The 19,993-nt window shown below is 38.9% G+C and overlaps 6 protein-coding genes across 6 annotated transcripts; 4 read left to right on the top strand and 2 right to left on the bottom strand.

The window, feature by feature from the left end:
- Positions 1 to 656: 656 nt before the first annotated feature.
- GCK72_016819 (uncharacterized protein) lies at positions 657 to 4,335 on the bottom strand (the record flags this gene model as incomplete). Its single annotated transcript, XM_053731712.1, has 10 exons — positions 657 to 789; positions 842 to 1,624; positions 2,458 to 2,685; positions 2,730 to 2,866; positions 2,921 to 3,006; positions 3,052 to 3,191; positions 3,244 to 3,610; positions 3,719 to 3,784; positions 3,842 to 4,064; positions 4,111 to 4,335. 10 exons carry the CDS (start codon positions 4,333 to 4,335, stop codon positions 657 to 659), a joined length of 2,388 nt encoding a protein of 795 aa, XP_053580625.1.
- Positions 4,336 to 7,339: 3,004 nt separating this feature from the next.
- On the top strand, positions 7,340 to 9,382 carry GCK72_016820 (uncharacterized protein; the record flags this gene model as incomplete). Its single annotated transcript, XM_053731713.1, has 7 exons — positions 7,340 to 7,534; positions 8,059 to 8,222; positions 8,267 to 8,401; positions 8,447 to 8,513; positions 8,698 to 8,823; positions 9,050 to 9,227; positions 9,285 to 9,382. 7 exons carry the CDS (start codon positions 7,340 to 7,342, stop codon positions 9,380 to 9,382), a joined length of 963 nt encoding a protein of 320 aa, XP_053580626.1.
- A 251-nt stretch (positions 9,383 to 9,633) lies between these two features.
- GCK72_016821 (uncharacterized protein) lies at positions 9,634 to 16,140 on the top strand (the record flags this gene model as incomplete). The annotated part of the gene is made up of 8 exons (XM_053731714.1): positions 9,634 to 9,674; positions 11,079 to 11,187; positions 13,935 to 14,095; positions 14,138 to 14,284; positions 14,758 to 14,843; positions 15,046 to 15,266; positions 15,309 to 15,438; positions 15,848 to 16,140. 8 exons carry the CDS (start codon positions 9,634 to 9,636, stop codon positions 16,138 to 16,140), a joined length of 1,188 nt encoding a protein of 395 aa, XP_053580627.1.
- Positions 10,894 to 12,303, bottom strand: GCK72_016822 (uncharacterized protein; the record flags this gene model as incomplete). The annotated part of the gene is made up of 3 exons (XM_053731715.1): positions 10,894 to 11,265; positions 11,924 to 12,046; positions 12,094 to 12,303. The coding sequence occupies 3 exons, from the start codon at positions 12,301 to 12,303 to the stop codon at positions 10,894 to 10,896; spliced, it is 705 nt and encodes a 234-aa protein (XP_053580628.1).
- Positions 16,141 to 17,104: 964 nt separating the features above from the next.
- On the top strand, positions 17,105 to 17,709 carry GCK72_016823 (uncharacterized protein; the record flags this gene model as incomplete). The annotated part of the gene is made up of 3 exons (XM_053731716.1): positions 17,105 to 17,159; positions 17,209 to 17,417; positions 17,464 to 17,709. 3 exons carry the CDS (start codon positions 17,105 to 17,107, stop codon positions 17,707 to 17,709), a joined length of 510 nt encoding a protein of 169 aa, XP_053580629.1.
- A 239-nt stretch (positions 17,710 to 17,948) lies between these two features.
- GCK72_016824 (uncharacterized protein) lies at positions 17,949 to 18,784 on the top strand (the record flags this gene model as incomplete). The annotated part of the gene is made up of 4 exons (XM_003101597.2): positions 17,949 to 17,987; positions 18,045 to 18,205; positions 18,253 to 18,399; positions 18,664 to 18,784. 4 exons carry the CDS (start codon positions 17,949 to 17,951, stop codon positions 18,782 to 18,784), a joined length of 468 nt encoding a protein of 155 aa, XP_003101645.2.
- Between the last annotated feature and the right edge of the window lie 1,209 nt (positions 18,785 to 19,993).

Below are 19,993 nucleotides of genomic sequence, written 5' to 3' on the forward strand. Positions count from 1 at the left end.
TTGTCAATATTATTAAGGGGAACAATAGAATCGAAGGGTAATGGGGGATGAGTGAGGTTGGAGACCGTGTACAGATGAAGTGGTGGACCAGGGGGAAGGGGAGGTTCTAGAATGTTTGTACACCTACCATGGCAGATGGAGCGTATTTGCTGACTCTCACCTCATACACTGTTCTCAATGTTCATCTACAGTGACGTCTATATTGTGTAATTGAGAACGATGGAAGTGTTACACTGTATTTTCAAAAATCAACGATGTCAAACTTTATAATAAATTTAGAACGAACACATAATTTTTTGCTGAAAACTTATCAAGTTTCATTTGAGTTTTTTTCAAGTTTGTACAACGGAATGTGTACGTTTCTCATATTTTTCATTTTTTGGTAGTATTGCAAAAACCACGTGTGCAACCGAGGGTGTTTTATATCAGAATTTTTGTTTCTTCACTTTTAAAAATGGAAGAATGAGTAAGAACATCGCGGCTCGAATATGATTTCTTAAAAAAAATAACATAAAAATAACATAAAATAAACATAAAAAGAATAAAGGGGCATTGATGTAATGAAAATTTGAAAAAAACATAATCAGAGGAGCAATCAAAAAACAAGAAAAATGAAAAAGTAACAAAGAAGAGGAGAGAAAAAGAGAAGAATGAATTCATTCAATCCGAGAAACCATCATTTGCAGAAACATTTTATCCAGTCTCTGATCGAAATGAATCGTTCCAGTCATCGCGTCGTTTCTCTTGATATCGATGCCCCCTTTCAATGAAATAGTGTCGTTGTTCGGTCTGAAAAACAATAAGAATCGACGGTTTTCAAATGTTATCCCGATCAACTTACAGTCTGCCGATTCGTTCAACATCAGGATTCATTTTCTCGAACGGTAAATTAAAAATGGTTTCGAGTGATTCAGGATCATTGATGTTTATTGTAAGAAATCTCAGATTCTGATGACATTGAGACGTCATCCAAAGAATTAAAAATTGGTTCAGTTCATGGTTTGTTAATGGAGAACCTTGGATGCACAAATGAGAACCATTGAAGTGAAGTAACTGATTAAATGATAACCAGTTTGCAGGATTAAGAGTACAAATGTCTAGAAAGTTGATTTGTGGAAACTTGAAATGATCACTAAGTTCTAGAAGTATCCCCACAAACTCAGTTACGATAATATTTTGAAAGAAGTACTCAACGTCTTCGTCCGTTTCAGGGTTTCCATGGAACTCGCAGGAATCAATCGAAGGAGTTTGAGACTTTATAAAATCAATAATCGACTTGTTTCTAGTTGGAAATTGGTCGACATCAAAGATAACACTGTGCCCTATAAACTTGAAAATCTCTATTACAGTTTTGACCACTTTCATCCAGCTATCTAACAAGTCTTCCGAGTAAATCCAGAATGTGTCAAACTTCTCATCCATCAGACACTCTTTGTATACTCTCAATCCATCCTTCGTTTTATCGGATGTCACTTTAAAATCAAAGTATATTTCAGACCCTTTGATTGAGACTGTTGGCTCTTTATTAATATACAACTGCAGTTTGTATTGGGAACGTCGACTGGTTCTAAGGAAACTCTTGATAAAATACTTGATTTTCAATGAAGTCATCGAGAAGTTGATTCTGAAAAAAAGGAAAAATTAACAAAGTTCCAAAATACATTATTTCTTAGATGACCAACTTCAAAAGTGTGTTACGGTTTCTCCAACTTTTCTGCATTGTATGGTGTAATGATCAAAGATTTATGTTTATTTTCAAAATTAACAACTTTCTCATGCGGGCACTTTTCGGAGAGTTACAGGTTGGCAACACATGTCAGCTCTTACTCATCACATCTCTTTAGGAAAATGAAGCTATGTACTTGATCGACGTACTCCACAAAAATTAAAATTAAAGAAACAAAAACTTACATTTCAAACGGTGTCATTGTGCTTATTACTTCTTCAATCGCAATTCTTGGTAGACGGAAAAGGGGAAAAGGTTTTGAATCGTCCATTTTGATGGAAGAATCAATATTATTGAGGGGGGCAATAGAATCGAAAGGCAATGGGGGATGAATGAGGATGGAGACTGTGTACAGATGAAGTGGTGGCCCGGGAGGAGGGGGAAGGTTCTAGAATGTTTGTAGACCTACCATGGCAGATGGAGCGTAGTTGCTGACTCTCACCCGCCTCATACACTTTTCTCAACGGTCGTCTACAGTGAAGGCTATATTGTGTAATGATGGAAGTGTTACACCGTATTTTTAAATGTCAACGATGTCAAACTCAAAACAAAAAAATCTAGATCAAACAGAGAATTTTATTTCAAACCAATTGTTAGTACGAGTGCTTTTCAAATAGTGAATGTATGGAAAATTTTCCAACTAAAAAAGTAAAGTTAGTACAAATCTGTCACATGAATCCCTCAGTGTCTATTCAACCTTCATTTTCTTTTCTGACATTTTACAAACCAACTTCAATAAAAAATACAAGAAAATACTCAAAATAACCACCATAATAGTAACCATGAGAACTAAATCAATCATAAAATATTCCAGAAATCCCATTCGTCGAGAATATGGATCCAACGACGGCAATTTTCCAAATCTGGCAGCAAACTCGGTATGCTTCAGAAATAGTTCTTTTGGAGAGATCGGTTGATTCCTCAAGTGATCAGATAACCGTTGAGCAGCTATTTTGTAACTGAAAGAGAAGAAATCAATGTGTAGATCAAATCTTCCAGATACCTTTCATCATAAAGAATCTTCCTTATCACCTCCTCCACCAGCTCACTATTTCCTAAGTCATATTTAGATATCTCAATCGATCCATTGTGTCTCACCAACATTTTCGCATTTCTCATTTGATCCCCCATTATTGGACACTAAAATGTTTTTTGATAGGGGTGCAGTTCTAATAGAGGTACTTAGGTACTTACCATTATAGAAGGCTTGCCCATATAGCTAACTTCATTAACACTTCCCAGACCTCCATGAGTCATGAAAGCGGATAGACGCGCGTCGGCTGGAAAATATTCTTGTTGAAAATAGTCTCGAGACCCCTACTCACTCAGAAGCTCCCTCTGTGGGACCCATTTCGAAAAGTGTATATTCTGAATCCCCTCTGCAAACTTATCGGTATCACTGTCTTCATATTTCCATATAAATGTTACGTCAGGGAATTGTTTCATTGCTCGTGCCAAGGAGAGTCTGAAACAAAAAATGTATGCCAGAGAACCCTCAAAAAACCAAAAAAACGTACTTTGACTCGAATGTCATGTCCTTTGATAGAGTCACTGATCCGAAAGAAATTAGAACATTCTTGTTTCGTAAATTCAAAATGTGATCCCATTCTTTTTCTACCTTCCCTGTCTCCATTGACACCGAGATCCCTCCGATTTGAATATTTTTCGCAATCGTGGCACGTGGGAAGTCTAGATAAGGATTGGAGTTGGTGAATACAAAAGATGCATCGGGGAGTCGTAGCAATGGATAAACTCTCTCTTCTGGGTTACTATAGGAGGTATAGTATTCTGGAGAAAATTTATAGAAAGTTTGGAGGGTTTGGGTTACTGTATTGAGAAGTCTCTCGTAAAGACTCATACGGTCAGATGATGGGGTAAGGAGGTCTGAAATTTGAAAAGTTGGTGAATTGCAAGAAAACATGGAAGAGAAAAAGCTAGGTCACCCATCTGGAACATGACTTGGCATCACAGGTTCTCCTATCACCCTCATACTTGATGACTCGAAAGCAATCGACTGCGCCACAGCGAACGCCTTGATTTCTAGATAATCCATTAGAGCTGAAGTTGTTAAAAAAAAGATTTTTGATACCTTTCAAGATTCCAAGATTCACTTACGTATCGCGCAGGTAAAAATGGTCTCAAATAGAATCAGATCAAAATTTTTCTTCTTCAACTTATCAAGAAGGGGAAGATTTTCAGAGAGAACATTGTGTTGCTCGTTAGCAACTGATTGGAAGAATCGAGAAGATTGGGGAATTTCAAGGAGAGAAAATTCTTGACTCCAATACCGCCCGTTTCCAGCGATCAAGTCTCCGATTGCTTTTAGTTTTGGGCTTGGCTGAAAATCTGGTGTTTTTTTCCCAAAAATTCTCTAGACGAGTTACATCCAAATACACCACATCCTTTGTCAATTTGGTATACGAAAAATTGCGGAACTCATCGACAATAGTCGGTGTGAACATGGTAACATTGTGTCCCGCTTCTGTCAGAATATCTGCTAACCGCCCGAAAAATGTGGAGTGACTGTGACCGAATAGTGGGCAGAAGACTAGAATGTTGTAGGGGGAGGTAATAGGAATTAGAATCAAAAGAAATATTACAAATTTCATCTTGGAAAAAAAAAACGAAGAAATAAACAAATTCTTCTGTTTAAATATCGAACCGCCATAGCACAGACTACAAAGTGTCTTGTGTAGTGTATGATATCAGCAGACAATTGGTGATTCAATTAGGTAACAATGTTTGTTGTTGTGTTTCCGATAACGTGAAGAGGAGACGATTCGTTTTGTGACTGTGATTTCTTCCCTGTTTTTTTGTTACTCGTTTTTATGCCACCCACTTTTGAGATTAAACGTTTTTTGTGTTCGACTATAATTTTTAGGGGAAATAGGGGAAAAGTGTATTCAAAACCAAATGAAGTCCGAGAATTGGATGATTGAGACTTGAAGAGATCCACGGAGATCCAACAAGAGACATATAAACTAATTTCTGGTGATATTTATCTGGAAATATAAAGATAGAGTGTTTTTTTCCAGTTAATATTGTAAAAAACAAGAAAAATTACGGGAATTTATTGAAAAAAGCTAGGTAACAAGCAATTGAGTAAAAATCTTGTCCGAGAGGACTACACGGCCGCGCGGAAAAAAATCTTCCGCCAAAGCTTATTTCGAGTGAGCAGGACTGGAATTGTGGAGTTTTTAGAGCCATTTTTAGCATATGCGTCAATAATAAATGATTCGTAGAATTTTCTGGAGAATCAGAATCTGCAATTCAAAAAATATGACAAACACTCATATAAATTGTATAAGACATTTGAATTGGATCTTGACAAAAAGAATTTCTGTGGCATTTTTTTGGTAGGATTGGTTGTAGCTATTTTGATGTGTCTTATGTGTCTTATGTTTGTTAGAAATTGGTCTTTGCATTGATCAGAAACCTAAAAGGGAGCAAAGATTGAAAAAAAAAGTTAGTATTAAAAAGTACAAATTTGTATTTTGAATATAGGATTAGGTACTTATGTTTTTTTTTTTTTTTTTTTTAATATTCAAATTTTTTATTTTTCATCAAAAATTTTTCTGTTTTATTTATTTATTTGAAGGACTTTCACCACTTATACAAATAAGAAAAAAAGAAACAGTTATAATTTAAAAATTAGAGTGTTTAAGTATTAAAAAGGGTTCCACAAAATTAAAAGAAATATTACATCGAAATACATCGGAATTAGGAAAACTGGGGAATATATGAGGGGGGAGTTTATTCCAACAGGAGATAATCCTGTTGGTAAAAAATTGGCAAGTGTTCTTAGTGCTGTTTGATAATTTAGATTTGATATAATAGGGGTGACGGCGTAAATTATTACTAAAACGAGGAAGACTTATGTGCACGTCGTTATAAATTCTTACTTCTTTACTAACAAGAATCTTATACATAAAAACTAAATCAATAATAATGCGTCTATGTTCAAGAGAAAGAATATCACAATGTTTAATGGATTCAAAATAAGATATGTAAGGAATATTAAATTTACGAAAAACCCGAAAAATAAAAGTTTTTTGGACTGACTCGATTAGCCTAACTTGTTCTTTAGATGTGGGGGAGAAAACAGTAGACCCATATTCCAAAAGGGGACGAACATAAATTTTAAAGCATTTGATGAAAATTTCGAAGTCAGCATGACGGAGAACATTGAAAAATATGTTGACTCTTTGATGGGCTTTGCGAAGCGTGACATCAAGGTGGTTTGAGAAGCTAAGATCAGAATTGAAAATGATACCCAAGTCTCGAATAATTCTTGTTTGAGGAATAATTGCGTCATTAATGGAAAAATTCAATGAAGCTGAGTTAGAGTGTTTTTTAGAATGATTAAACGATATTACTTCACATTTTTCAGGCGCAACACCCATTTGCCAGTTGTCACACCATACACTTAGTCTAACAAGATCTTTTTTGATGCAGTCGGCGTTAGTAGAAAACAGTTTTAAGTCATCAGCATAGAGTAAGTAGTTTGATTCGAAAGCGTCACCAATGTCGTTAATAAAAAGGAGAAAAAGGAGAGGTCCAAGAACTGAGCCTTGCGGTACTCCAGATAGAACAGAACGGTCAGATGAGAAAACATTGTTAATACACACACGCTGTGTACGATTTGTTAAGAAAGCACACAACCAGTTGAAGAAATCGTCATGAATCCCGTAGGAGCGCAACTTAATTTTTAGTTTAGATAGAGAAACTTTATCAAATGCTTTTTTGAAGTCAATATAGACACTATGGGTGGTTTTTTTGCAAATATAATTAGTTAAAATATCTGCTTGGTAGGACAGAAGTTGAGCTTCCGTACTCATGCTCGAACGGAACCCATATTGACAGTTAGAAAGTAAGTATGCGCTCTCAGATTCGACGTGCGGTTTTCGAAATTTTAAATCCAAGATCCTCAGAATCAGTTTTATCAGATTCATTTTTTTACATTTATGTTTTTCAGTTTATATTTCAGTTCCCCAATGTCTCATCTCAAATATAAAAACATATTCTGAATCCTCACGTCTTCATATGTCTTCATATGACACAACTATCATAAAAACGGAAATTTTATTCTCATTACATATATGAATCATCATAATAAAGCACACAAGATGTACAGAGGAAATTAGAAAACGTAAAATAAAAGCCGATAACTAATTTCCGGACTGTCAAAAAACTGTCTTATGACTGAAAACAAGAAAAAAACGAGGGAAAGTCTTAATGACAGTCATAGACCGACCATTTTTCAGATGGGTTTTGTAATCATAAGGGGTACTGTAGACCATTCTAAGCTCTATGCTCTTTTGCTCACAATCTTCATTTCAGCAATTTGTTCTCTGAATTTTCAGAAAAATGAAAAGTTCAAAAATATTCCATGACGTTCACCTCATGATCTCGCGCTTCTCTTGTCTTGAACTAACCATTTGTCTGAAAAATTCTCAAAATATAATTTATCTTTTTTCCTTCAACTTATTAGCTCGGCACAGTTCTTAGTCTCTTTTTCTCTGATTCTCTCAATTTCGCACACAATTTTCTTCGGTTTCGGTAGAGCGCGGTTGTAAGAAGCGTGCCGTGCTAATCTCTTTTTTCCAGTCCCAAATGAACGGTGAATTCTGGCTCGCTCTTGCCGACACCGCCGATATGGTTGGGTTCACTATGACATTCTCTGTCAACTTGGTGCTACTCGGGTTGATTAGAACACGTGGAAAGAATTTGGGCACTTATAAGTATCTGATGAGTTTCTTCTCGTTTTTCTCAATGTTCTATTCGATTGTCGAGTCGATTTTGAGACCGGTAAGAGAGGGGAAAGGAGTCTCGGGGTAAAAAGTTTTGGTTTAAAAAACAAAGACGTTCTAGAACTATCCCATTTTAAAACCGCAGGTTACACCGCTGAAAACATCAGTTCTAAAAACGGACAACAGTTCTAGAATGGGAAAGTTTTGAAACAACTATAAGGTGCCCTGCCATTCAGCAAGCTACAGTACCATTATTCGTGTTAAAACCCAATGTAAAACTATGAAAAAAAAAGCCACCAGGTTACAGTACCTCTTGTCGTGGCGAGATATCCAATTGTCAGAATTTAGACATGACTGACATCCATGTAACTATGAGGCTAACTGAGTCTAACTGTGAAATGTCTTATCCGGTTTTTTTAGTTACCAAAAAGTAGAGCTACCGTAATTTCGTGTTGAGACCCTGGCTCGCAATCATAACTTGTTACACTGACAATATCACAACTTTCAGTTGAAGTTTAAGGTAATCCGGCTCCCCATGAAACTACAGTACCCCCCGAATCGTGCTAAGACCTAAAATTCCAGATAATGCACATCGAGAACACCACGTTCTTCCTCATCTCCCGCAAGCGATTCGACTACTCAACACGCCTCGGAAAAATCAATTCCGCCTTCTATTGCGCTTGCTTTGCCACAAGTTTTGTACTCTCAGCAGTCCATTTTGTCTATAGATACTTTGCGGCGTGCAAGTGAGCCTAAGAAGCAAAATTTCAGAAAAATTTTAAAAATTCAGACCCCACCTAATCCGTTTCTTCAACCTACCCTACCTATTCCTCTGGCCGATTGGATGTAGTATTTCTGTCACCGCGTGGGCGAGTGTCTCCTATTTTTTGTACCCTGATACCGAGTATACTGAGTCTGCAGTCACGTAAGACATTCAAAAATCACGTAAAAAGTACAATTTTTTTATTAGAAATGTGCTCAAAACGCATTACGACGGAATCAAAAAGGAGAATGTCTCGTATATAGCATATGTCTATGTGAGTCATGCAGTAGATCGAAAAAAGTTCAAAAAAAAAGAAGTTTTAGTACCAATACGACACGGATGGCGTGCGATATGTGTATATTAAGAATCTGTTGGGTTGCTTTGTACATTATTTTGTTATGGTTGAGTAATTTCGAAAAAATTCAAAATTTTAAGAGAAAAAAAAGGAAATTTTGCAGAGCATGACATTCGTTGTGGTGTTCTATTGTGGGTTCTCCACGTGGTGGACTATCAGGGAGCATCGAGGCGCGTCGGATAAAACGAGACAGTTGCAGAATCAATTGTTCAAGGCGTTGGTGTTGCAGGTAACACAAGTTGTTGAAAAAACACAAGTTGTTAACAAAAGCACAACTTGTTACACTGACAAAACTTGTTACACTGACACAACTTGTTACACAACAACAACTTGTTACACTGACACAACTTGTCACACAACAACAACTTGTTACACTGACAAAACTTGTTACACTGACATAACCACAACTTGTTACACTGACACAACCACACTCCCACATATCAAAATTTTTCCAGACCCTCATCCCGTCCCTCTTCATGTACATCCCGACTGGCGTCATGTTTGTCGCCCCATTCTTCGACGTCAACTTGAATGCAAACGCCAATTTCATTGTATTCTGCTCATTTTTGTATCCTGGATTAGACCCGCTCATTCTGATTTTGATTATAAAAGAATTCAGAATGTGTATTGTTGGTGAGTAGATCGATTTGAAATGTTTGGTTTCAAAAATTCGAAATAATTAATTTTCAGCTATTATAAAAGGAACTGGAAACAATCGTGTCAGTGATATATACACTACGTCGAGAGGGAAGATGTCACAAGTTGTGGTTCATGATTTGTCCGGATAATTTATTGATTTTTCACGAAAAACATTTATTTTTTGAATAAAAAATAAAATCAATCGATATTTCACACTGCCAAATGAAGTCGTGACGGGGATCTATGAGCCGTCGGATTGAGTTCAGTCATCTCGTGAGCTTCTTCACGAGGGGTCGCCGGGGGACGTGGTGACGTGGGGAACCATGGAATGTAGCGGTGCCAGACGTCATTGCAGAGGAACATGACGAGGGAGAGGATGAGGATAAGGATACAGATGAGCATGAAGCCACCGCACCTGGAAATGAGGAATTTGGGAGTTATGTAACAAGTTGTGTCAGTGTAACAACTTTTGTCAGTGTAACAACTTTTGTCAGTGTAACAACTTTTGTCAGTGTAACAACTTTTGTCAGTGTAACAACTTTTTTCAGTGTAACAACTTTTGTCAGTGTAACAACTTTTGTCAGTGTAACAAGTTGCGTGTTCCCAACTCACATATAACCAAATACGCTGTGCAACAGGCTATCCGCATAAACTCTCGACTGCCTCGAGCAGCACCCAATTCCACAGCATCGATTGATCGGGGTAGTACAAGACCACGCAATTTCCGTGGGCGCGGTGCCGTCGGAGAAGTGGATCTGGAAAAAAGTGTGAAAAAAAGAGTTCGGTGGAGCGCAATTTCATGACCTACCGATCTCAAAATTTTCTCCATCGAATTTCCTGATATTTCCTTGGAAAATTTAAATCGATGTTTAAAATTTTCCATATCCTTCAATATATCAATCAACGCTTTCATGGGAATTTTGCAACCAGAAGTCCCGTTGGGTAGGGGTGGATGGTGGACAGGGCTCCAGTAGTACGCCCAATTTTTGATGGAAATCGGTTGTCTGGGATCGGGGACAAGGAATGAGTCGTTTTGGGAAGAAGCGTAGTTTTCTGAGAAAAAAAAACCAAATTAGCACACCTCAACCACAACTTGTTACACTGGCACAACCACAACTTGTTACACTGACACAACTTGTTGCACTGACACAACTTGTTACACTGACACAACTTGTTACACTGACACAACTTGTTGCACTGACACAACTTGTTACACTGACACAACTTGTTACACTGACACAACTTGTTACACTGACACAACTTGTTACACGGACACAACTTGTTACACTGACACAACTTGTTACACTGACACAACTTGTTACACACACCTGGCTTCACCAACTCCTCGAGAAACAAAAATCCACTTTTAACGGCTTGAGCCCCATCGATTGCTCCCGGGTGGAATCTTCAAATTTTGTTATTTTTTTCGCAAATTAACTTTCAGACAAAACTTACGGATCAGTCTCACTGAAGCTAGTGGGGACATGACGACTAATTAGTCCTACATCGAATCCGGCGGATATTCCGATAAAAAGAAAAATAATTTTCATCGATTCTCGTCTCGAGGCGAATAAGAATGTTAGAAGAGAGCCGGAGCACTAAGACTTTGTAGGCGTACTACAATATTTCTCGCAAATCTTTATTTTGCCACAAATCTTTATCACTGAGACACTATAGAAATCACACTTTTCCTCGGCACCGCCTCCCAGGACACTTTCAAATGATCAAAATGATTGCTCATCGTGTTCGCATGCTCCATAGACTTTCCGAATGTGTTCAGAATTGGATGCACCTTTGCACTATGCCTCGCACATCCCAGAAATTTGAAAAATGAGTCGATTTCAGATTTCCAGCGTTCACACGAGTGGTACATGATGATGGGGTAGCAGAAACTGTAGACAAAGATTGCGGTGTCGAGGCAGAAGGTGATGAAGAGCTCGAGTTCTGGGCTCAGGTCAAAACTGGAGAATAGGACGGAGAGCACGACGATGAGATTCATGAATCCCATGTAGTAGATAATTTTGTTAAGCATCTGGAAGGAGGGGAGATTGGGGAATTTCGCTCTAACTAGCTGCGAGCTCAAAAAACGCGTTTTTACTAAAAATGTAAAATTTTTTAAAGACAACTGCCATTTTTCAGCACGTTGACTAGCTTCCCAAATTTCTGTATTTCTAGGCCATTTCATAGCTCAGTATGCTTAAAACTCTGAAAAATTTTGTAGTTATAGCCGGTTTACCACAAAAAACAAAACATTTTGCTGAGAGATGGCCGAGAAATCTAAAAATTTCAAAAATTAATCCCCCGAGTTCCAAAAAAACGCTTCAAACTCAAAACTTAGCATTTTTCAGCTCCGGGGACTAATTTTCCGAAGTTTTGGATTTCTAGGTCATCTAGACGGTTTTTTTTGCATATCAAAGCTCAGTATTCATTTTTATAGCAAAAAACTCTATTTTTTCATAATTTTCACTGTAAAATTCTATTTTTCCGCCAAAAACTCAACAATAATTTTTTTGATAGACGCTACAAGCTCACTGGATAGATGCTGCGAGCTCATTTCAAGAATCCTGCAAGTTCACTGCGTCATTGCCGCGGTATCACTGGAAATACGCTGCGAGCTGAAAATATTCTCGCTGCGAGTTCACTGACTGGAGGCCGCGAGCTCCCTTAACACTGGCTGCAAAAGAACTCACATGCAACGACTTGATGTTCTCGGCGACTTGAAATCTCTGTGTCAAAGAATAAGATGATAAATAACTATTATCATGAAGTCCTCCATAAATCTTTCGATTCCACCATTGCAAAAAAATGTGGAGCTGTAGAGGAAATATTACAGTAGAGCGCACTTGCAGCTTTCACTTACCACCAGTGCAAACCCATTGATCACTAAAAGTATAACAATCAGATATAACGTATTTTCCTTTTCAGTCAACACAAAACACGACCCAATTCCAAACATCGTGAGGAGTAGATTCAAAAGGACGGAAATTGATCTACGCTTGTTTATCTCGTAGTCTTGAATGAAAAATGTGGCACAACACCGCTCGACGGCAAGGAAGAATAGGGTGCTCATAGCTGAAATGGTGTAATTTGTGGGAGGAAAAAAACTAAAAGGGAGGGAAATTTATGTACCTGCAAAAACACAAGCCACCGTCACATTCATCGGGATCCAGAATAGCAGAGAGGAGGAGGGGTTGGAGTCTGGAAGCGTGTATGTGAGAATTTGTGAGTTTGAAGAAACACAAGTTGTGTTTTTTGTACAATCTTGTGTTTTCCAGAACTTGTGTGTGTTGTTTAACCACAACTTGAGTCCTTCACTCACAACTTGTGTTTTTTTACCACAACATGTGTTTTCTGAACAACAAGATGTGTTTTTTTGTGAAAATCGTGTGTTTTCTGAACAACAAGATGTGTTTTTTAACCACAACGCGGGTATTTTTTACCACAAGTTCTGTTTTTTACCGCAACTTGTGTTTTTCTACCACAAGTTGTGTTTTTCTACGACAAGTTGTGTGTTTTTCTCAAAACTTGTGTTTTTTCTAAACTCACTATCCACAAATTCAAAAATCATCGTAATCCTCATTATCAAAATCGCAATATTATCCGTAAAATGAATCACAAATAGCCATCCTTGAATGCAGCAAAAATTGAAGTGAAATTGACTCGCACGGATGAGAATAATGAAGTTGAATAGCATGTTGAACAGGCTGAAAATAGTTTTTTCGAAATTTTTCATTGGTCGCGCCAAAAGTTTGACCTACTCAATAAAATACAAAACCGACTCGATTATCATGAAAACCTTGATGTCCTCCCAAAAGTTATCCGGATTCCTTTTGAAATGAGTTAAATTGATATAATGGATGAATAGCATCTGGTGGGAAGGCGAAAAACGTCTGAAAGGGAAAAAGATATAGATTTTAGAGATAAAACTTGTGATAAAGTAGGCAGATAGAAAATATAAAAACAATCGAGATAAAGTTCCGGTACATCATTAATTGGAATTTTTTAGTCGCGTTGGGAATTGGGTGTCACGATAAAAAAACAGAAAGAAAATATATGACGTCGGGGATGAGCAGAAGGGAAGATTAGTTTTGTGGGTGTGTGTGTTTTCTCAACTTGTGTGTTTTTCAACAACTTGTGTTTTTCAACAACTTGTGTTTTTCAACAACTTGTGTTTTTCAACAACTTGTGTTTGCGTCAGTGTAACATGTTGTGTCAGTGTGACAAGTTGTGGTTGTGTCAGTGTAACAAGTTGTGTCAGTGTAACAAGTTGTGGTTGTGTCAGTGTAACAAGTTGTGGTTGTGGTTGTGAATGTAAAAACAACCAAAAAAATTCAACAAAAAAATCAGCAAAATCCACCAAAAAAGGTTCAATTTACCGTTTCCAAACAATCACCCCACCCCAAAAAACTCAAATTTGTTTTCTATGCCGTGGGTCAAAATTCAAATTACTCACAACACTCCGAAATTTCATGCTCACACGAGTTTTAATCAGAACTCTCCCCTTCTTGTTTTTCTAGATTAGTTATTCACTTCCTGGGCCGTCACAATTCATTAAATAAGTTCCAGTAGTGAGAAAAGCGGAATTTTCCTTCTCATTTGATATCCCAAAACCCCAAAAAACATGAAAGCGGAACAGCTTATGGCGATATCTCTTATTCCGGTAAGCCAAAACACTAAATACCTCCATTCATCTCTTTCCAGCTAACATCACTCGGTATTGTCTGCAATTGGTTAGTTGTCATTGCAATCAGTGGCAATAGATCGTTGAATCACTCGTTCTCCCTGCTCACCGCCACTCAGGCTGCCGCGAATGGTGTCTTTTCAGTACTTTATTTGGGTTACGTGGCTCCTATGATGATTCTGTGAGTGTGTATGTCTGAAAATATTTTTACGAAAGTTTTCAGGGACCTGAAAGTGCTGAAAGACAACTCAGAGCATGTCGGATTCCTGTTAATTATCTGTTATGATATATCCATTCAAACGCATGTGCTAATTACTGTCAATCGGTTTTGTGCCGTGTTTTTGCCGGTGGTTTACAAGAACTTGTTCAAGTAAGTAAGGTGGCCGGTTTGTGCGTCGCGGTAAAGTAGTGCGTGAAAGTCGGTGCATTGAGACTGTGCGTTGCGGTTCATCTGGATCGTGCGTCGCGGTTCGGCTTAACCTTACGTTCAAAATCGTCCGTGGCGGTAAAATCGGCGCGCTGTGACCATGTGTAGTGGTTAGGCTGTACGTCGCGGTTTGCCTTCGCGGTTCAGCTCAACCTTGCTTCCGAAATTGTCCGGAGCGAGGAAATAGGTGCGCTGTTGCCTGAGCGGCGTGGTGCGGTTGTGCGTCACGGTCCGTTTCTACCATGCGTCGCGGCTTGACCAAGCGGTTAAGCCCAATTGCCTGTATAGATAGAACCGGTATTGACCGTTCGGCTTGATTATATATAGCGGACAAACAGTACATCACGGTTAGCCTATGAGTCATGGTGAGCTGTTGCGTCCTCTTGTTCTCTAGCTGACCGAATCGCGACGCACAGCCCAACCGAGACGCTGAGTCAGACCGCCACCGATTTCACCACTTCTGACGATGTTGGAAGCAAGGCTAAGCTGAAGCATGCTCGAGGTGATGACGTGACGCATGATTGACGCATGATCGTGATCGAGCCTCCCCCCCCCCTTACAACCTTCCTCATTTCAGCATTAAATACACCAAGCTAATCATCACCATCTCCATCCTCATCTCCCTCATCATAATCACTACATTCTTCCAAATCCGTAAATCTCATCCTCCCGCTTCCCATCAACGCTCCTGTCACTTTTTACAGTACCATGTCGCGCCTATTACAATGACGACTGGCTCGGGTTCGGGTACACCGATCTAGAAATCTGTGCGGATTATAACACGTTTGGAGATATGGGAAAGCTTAGCTCGATGTGTGTTTTTAATGTGGTAGTGGATACGGTAACTATCTGGAAAGTGAGAAGGATACGGAGTGCTCAGGGGATGAAGAAGTTCCAAAAGAAGGAGATTGACTTTTTGAAACAGGTATGTACAGTAACCAAGTGAGCCCTGATGAAACGTTTCCAGTCCTTCGGCCAAGCCATCTATCTAATCATCTGTATCCCCGCTTTATACATCATTCCTATGTTTACCACAAGCCGAATATCACTATTCATCATGGGATCCCTATTCTGGCCTACGATTCACACATTTGATGGTGTGCTCACCCTTTATTTTAATGTGGAGATCAGAAAGTCTGTGAGGCGGAAGTTTAAAAATAATGGGGTCTCGGTGACAAATTCTATCATTGTTGGGGCGAAGTCGAGTGCAAGGATGACGTGAATGAAACGTTTTTATTTTATTTTATTTGTTCTGCTTTTGAAACCAAGTAACCCGGCGGCACCAACCCGGCACACCCTGACATCCAGTCCATGGAGCACCATATAAGCTCCACGTCACCCTAGTGATCTCAGTTATCGATTGATTTCTCCATCATCTATACAAGATACATCAACTGTTAGGAAGGCGACATGAGTCACAATATCGGGGAGGTAGAAGCGAAACTATGCAAAGCTTGTACGTTTTCACTTTTTGGAAGATACTTTAAACCAAACTACACTTTATAGACGTGGAGGAGGGGAAGCCTAGAAAAACCGATTTTGACAAAGGCTTATACAAGACGTGCTGTGAAAAAAATTACTACTGCGAGGTGTGGGCGCAAGCCTGGTTCTGGTACACCATCGGCGGTGTGATTCTTCTTCTGATTCTCCTTTCGGTCGCCGGATGTGTCTATTGCTGTTGCTGCAGGGGACGCGGTTCTGGTGGAGCTGATAAGGAAACAAATTCAGAAGAGAAGGTGGAGAATCATGAGGATCTGTCGGAGGTGGATTCATCGGAGTCTTCATGTGAATCGGATTGAGAATTACCTAAAGTTGCCAAGTTACTTGTAATTTTTCTTCTTGAGATAATAAAGTATTGTTGTTGTATTCTGAAAACATAGATTCTGAAAACTGAAATTCTAAAAACCAGAATTCAAAAATTTCTAATTAGTTTGTGTAAGCTGTCTGTTGTTATTCCCGTGGTCAAAGATTGATTTTCTGAAAAAAGTGGAATTCTGCCATTCTTTTTAGAAGAATGAAACTAGCTGTATACTTGGGTCTTACTATTGTTCCAGTGAGTTGACTGGGTTACTGTACCCACAGTGACTACAGTAATCCCTCACTCTTCCAGGTCGGTTTAATCGGAACTATCTGTAATGGTTTAGTTGTCCTAGCCATCTCCAGAAATCGCTTTCTCAACCACTCTTTCTCGATGCTCACCGGCAACCAGGCGGTGTATAGTGGCTTATTCTCCTTGATCTGCTTGATCTACGTGGTACCAATAATAGTTTTGTAAGGTACCAATAGTTTCTAACTGAAAAAGTATATGTTTCAGTGATGTGACCTTCTTCAAGGAAAATTCTCACCACGCTGGATTTCTATTGATGGTGTGTTATGATGTGTCAATCCAAGCTCATGCGCTGATAACTTTTAATCGATTCTGTGCGGTGTTTTTGCCACTGGTGTATAGTAAATTGTTCAAGTAAGTATGATGGCTAGATCTTGCGTTTCGGTCAAGGTCAGTGTTGAGCGGAACTTTCCGTCATCCGCCGGAAAAGTTTCTATTCCGCCTTCCGCTTTCCGCCTGCCACCTTCAGTCATTTCAAAAACCGCTCTGCTCGAGGCGTGTGGCGCGGCGCGACCATGCGTTGCGGTTCAACCATGCGCTGCGGATTTGGCGGTTATGCAACTCGATAATGCGCCGCAGTCCGACCATGCGTTGCGCCTCGACCGCGCCACAACCTAACAGCACCATCTTCCAGCTCAAAAAGGACCAACATCATCATGCTTTTTTCATTCCTAATATCCTTCACTCAACTAACCATCTTTTTTCAAATCTGTAAGTCACCCTCTCCGTAAACCTCAATTCTCCATTCCCCCTATTCCAGTACCCTGCCGACTTTACTACAACGATCAATCTATTGGCTTCTACCTCACGGATCTTCCAATCTGTTGGGATTATTCATTGTACCTGGACATGGGAAAACTTATGACGATTTGTACTTTTAATTTGGTAACTATCTGGAAAGTGAGAAGAATACAAAGTGCGAGAGGGAAGACAGCGTTTCAAAAGAAGGAGATTGACTTTTTGAAACAGGTAACAAGGATGCAAGTGTGCTCTAGTGTAACATACAAAATTTCAGTCATTCGGTCAAGCCCTGTATCTATCCCTCTGTATCCCCGCTTACTACATCACCCCTTTATTCGCATCCAGTGAAATAGTGTTATTCATGGTTGGAATATTCTTCGGGGCGACTATCCATATGTTTGATGGATTGCTCACTCTATATTTTAATGTGGAAATCAGGAAATCTTTGACTAAAAAGTACAAATCATCTGCAAATAACTCGAGTGTACAAATTGTAGTTGTGTCGAAAAATACGCTGTAGTGACATAATTTTAACAAATTCACACACTTCAAAATATGTATCTGCAAAAATCAGATGTTCATAACTGTTAATTAACTTTGTGATAATAAAGTATTGTTGTTGTATGTTTTTGAAAACTGAAATTCTAAAACAAGAACTCAAAAAATTTCTCATTATTTTGTCTAAGCAGTGACGCCTTCTTGTTGTTATTCTCCTGGTCAAAAAATGAGTTTCTGAATTCTCCCATGTTTTGAAGAAGAATGAAACTCACTCAATACCTGGGTCTTACTATTGTTCCGGTAAGTTGACTGGGTTACTGTACCCACTGTGACTACAGTAATCCCTCATTCTTCCAGGTCGCTCTAATCGGCACTATATGTAATGGTTTAGTAGTCCTAGCCATGTCCAGCAATCGCTCTCTGAGCCACTCCTTCTCGATGCTCACCGGCAACCAGGCGGTCTTTGATGGCTTATTCTCCTTCATCTGCTTGATCTACGTGGCACCAATGATAGTTTTGTAAGACATCAAAATGCGTAGTTTTAAATTGAAATGGAGTTTTTCAGTGATGTAACCTTTTTGAAGGATAATTCTCATCACGTTGGATTTTTATTGATGGTGTGCTATGATGTGTCGATTCAAACTCATGCACTGATTACTGTCAATCGGTTTTGTGCGGTGTTTTTACCGATGATGTATAGTAAATTGTTCAAGTAAGTAAGATGGTTAGGTCTTGTGTCGCGGTCAAAACATGCGACGCTCCTCAACTATGTGTTGCGGTTATACAATGCATTGCGGTTCTACCACGCATTGCAGCCCGACCGCGTCACAACATAACAACACCATCTTCCAGCTCAAAAAGGACCAACCTCATCATGCTCTTATCATTCCTTATTTCCCTTACTGAACTAACCACCTTCTTTCAAATCTGTAAGTTCCCTCCCCATTAACCGCAATTCTCTATTCCCATATTCCAGTACCCTGCAGATTCTACTACAACGATCAATTACTCAGCTTCTACCTCACGGATCTTCAAATCTGTTGGGATTATTCATTATACCTGGATACGGTAAAACTTATGACAATTTGTACTTTTAATGTGATAGTGGACTCGATAACTATCTGGAAAGTGAGAAGAATACGGAGTGCGCAAGGGAAGACAACGTTTCAGAAGAAGGAGATTGACTTTTTGAAACAGGTAACTAGAATGCAAGTGCGCTCTAGTGTAACATGAAACTTTTCAGTCATTCGGTCAAGCCCTGTATCTATCCCTCTGTATCCCCGCTTACTACATCACCCCTTTATTCGCATCCAGTGAAATAGTGTTATTTATGGTTGGATTATTCTTCGGGGCGACTATCCATATGTTTGATGGAGTGTTCATTCTTTATTTTAATACGGAAATAAGAAAGTCTTTGACTAAAAAGTACAAAGTATCTGGGAATAACTCGATTTTACAAATTAGAGTTGTGTCTGGGAATACGCTGTTGTGATATAATTTTAATCTGTTGTTTCATTTTTTCCCTGTTGTTTTTCCACATTCATCCCTTCCCAGCCGAGCCATTTCTGAAAAAATTTTCTCTGAAAAACATTGGTAGAAAGATACTATCTCAATGGTTAGGTCCCCTCAAAACGTTCGAGATCTCCATTGTCGGCACTATCTGTAATGGTTTGGCTTCGTTATTTTGAGAAACATGTTTCGGTGGTTTCAGTTGGCGGGAAGTCAAGTAACAGAGGAGGGAACAAATTAAAAACGCTAGCTTTGTTTTTCTTCCCCCATTCTTGTTATTAATCATACACCTTGTTATTTTTTCTTGTTCCAATTAAAATTTTCCCTACTAAATAAAATTTGAAAAGTGAAAAACCAAAAAAAAATCCCTTTCTCTATTTCAAATCGCGAGTTTCTGAACTCTCCCACTTTTGGAAAAAGAATGGAACTCGCCCAATATCTGGGTCTCACAATTGTTCCGGTGAGTAGACTGGGTTACTGTACCCACACTAGAGTACTATAGTGACAGTAATCCCCTCATTATTCCATGTCGCCCTAATAGGCACTATCTGTAGTCCTAGCCATCTCCAGCAATCGCTCTCTCAACCACTCTTTTGTGTTGCTCACCGGCAACCAGACGGTCTATAATGGCTTTTACTCCTTCATCTGCTTGATTAACATGGCACCAATGATAGTTTTGTAAAACACCAATAGCATTTTTTCAAACTGAAAAAGAGTTTTTCAGTAATGTGACCTTTTTGAAGGATCATTCTCATCGCGTTGGATTTTTGTTGATGTTGTGCTATGATGTGTCGATT

This window comes from Caenorhabditis remanei, chromosome V, assembly GCF_010183535.1.
Source record: "Caenorhabditis remanei strain PX506 chromosome V, whole genome shotgun sequence".
NCBI lineage: Eukaryota > Metazoa > Nematoda > Chromadorea > Rhabditida > Rhabditidae > Caenorhabditis > Caenorhabditis remanei.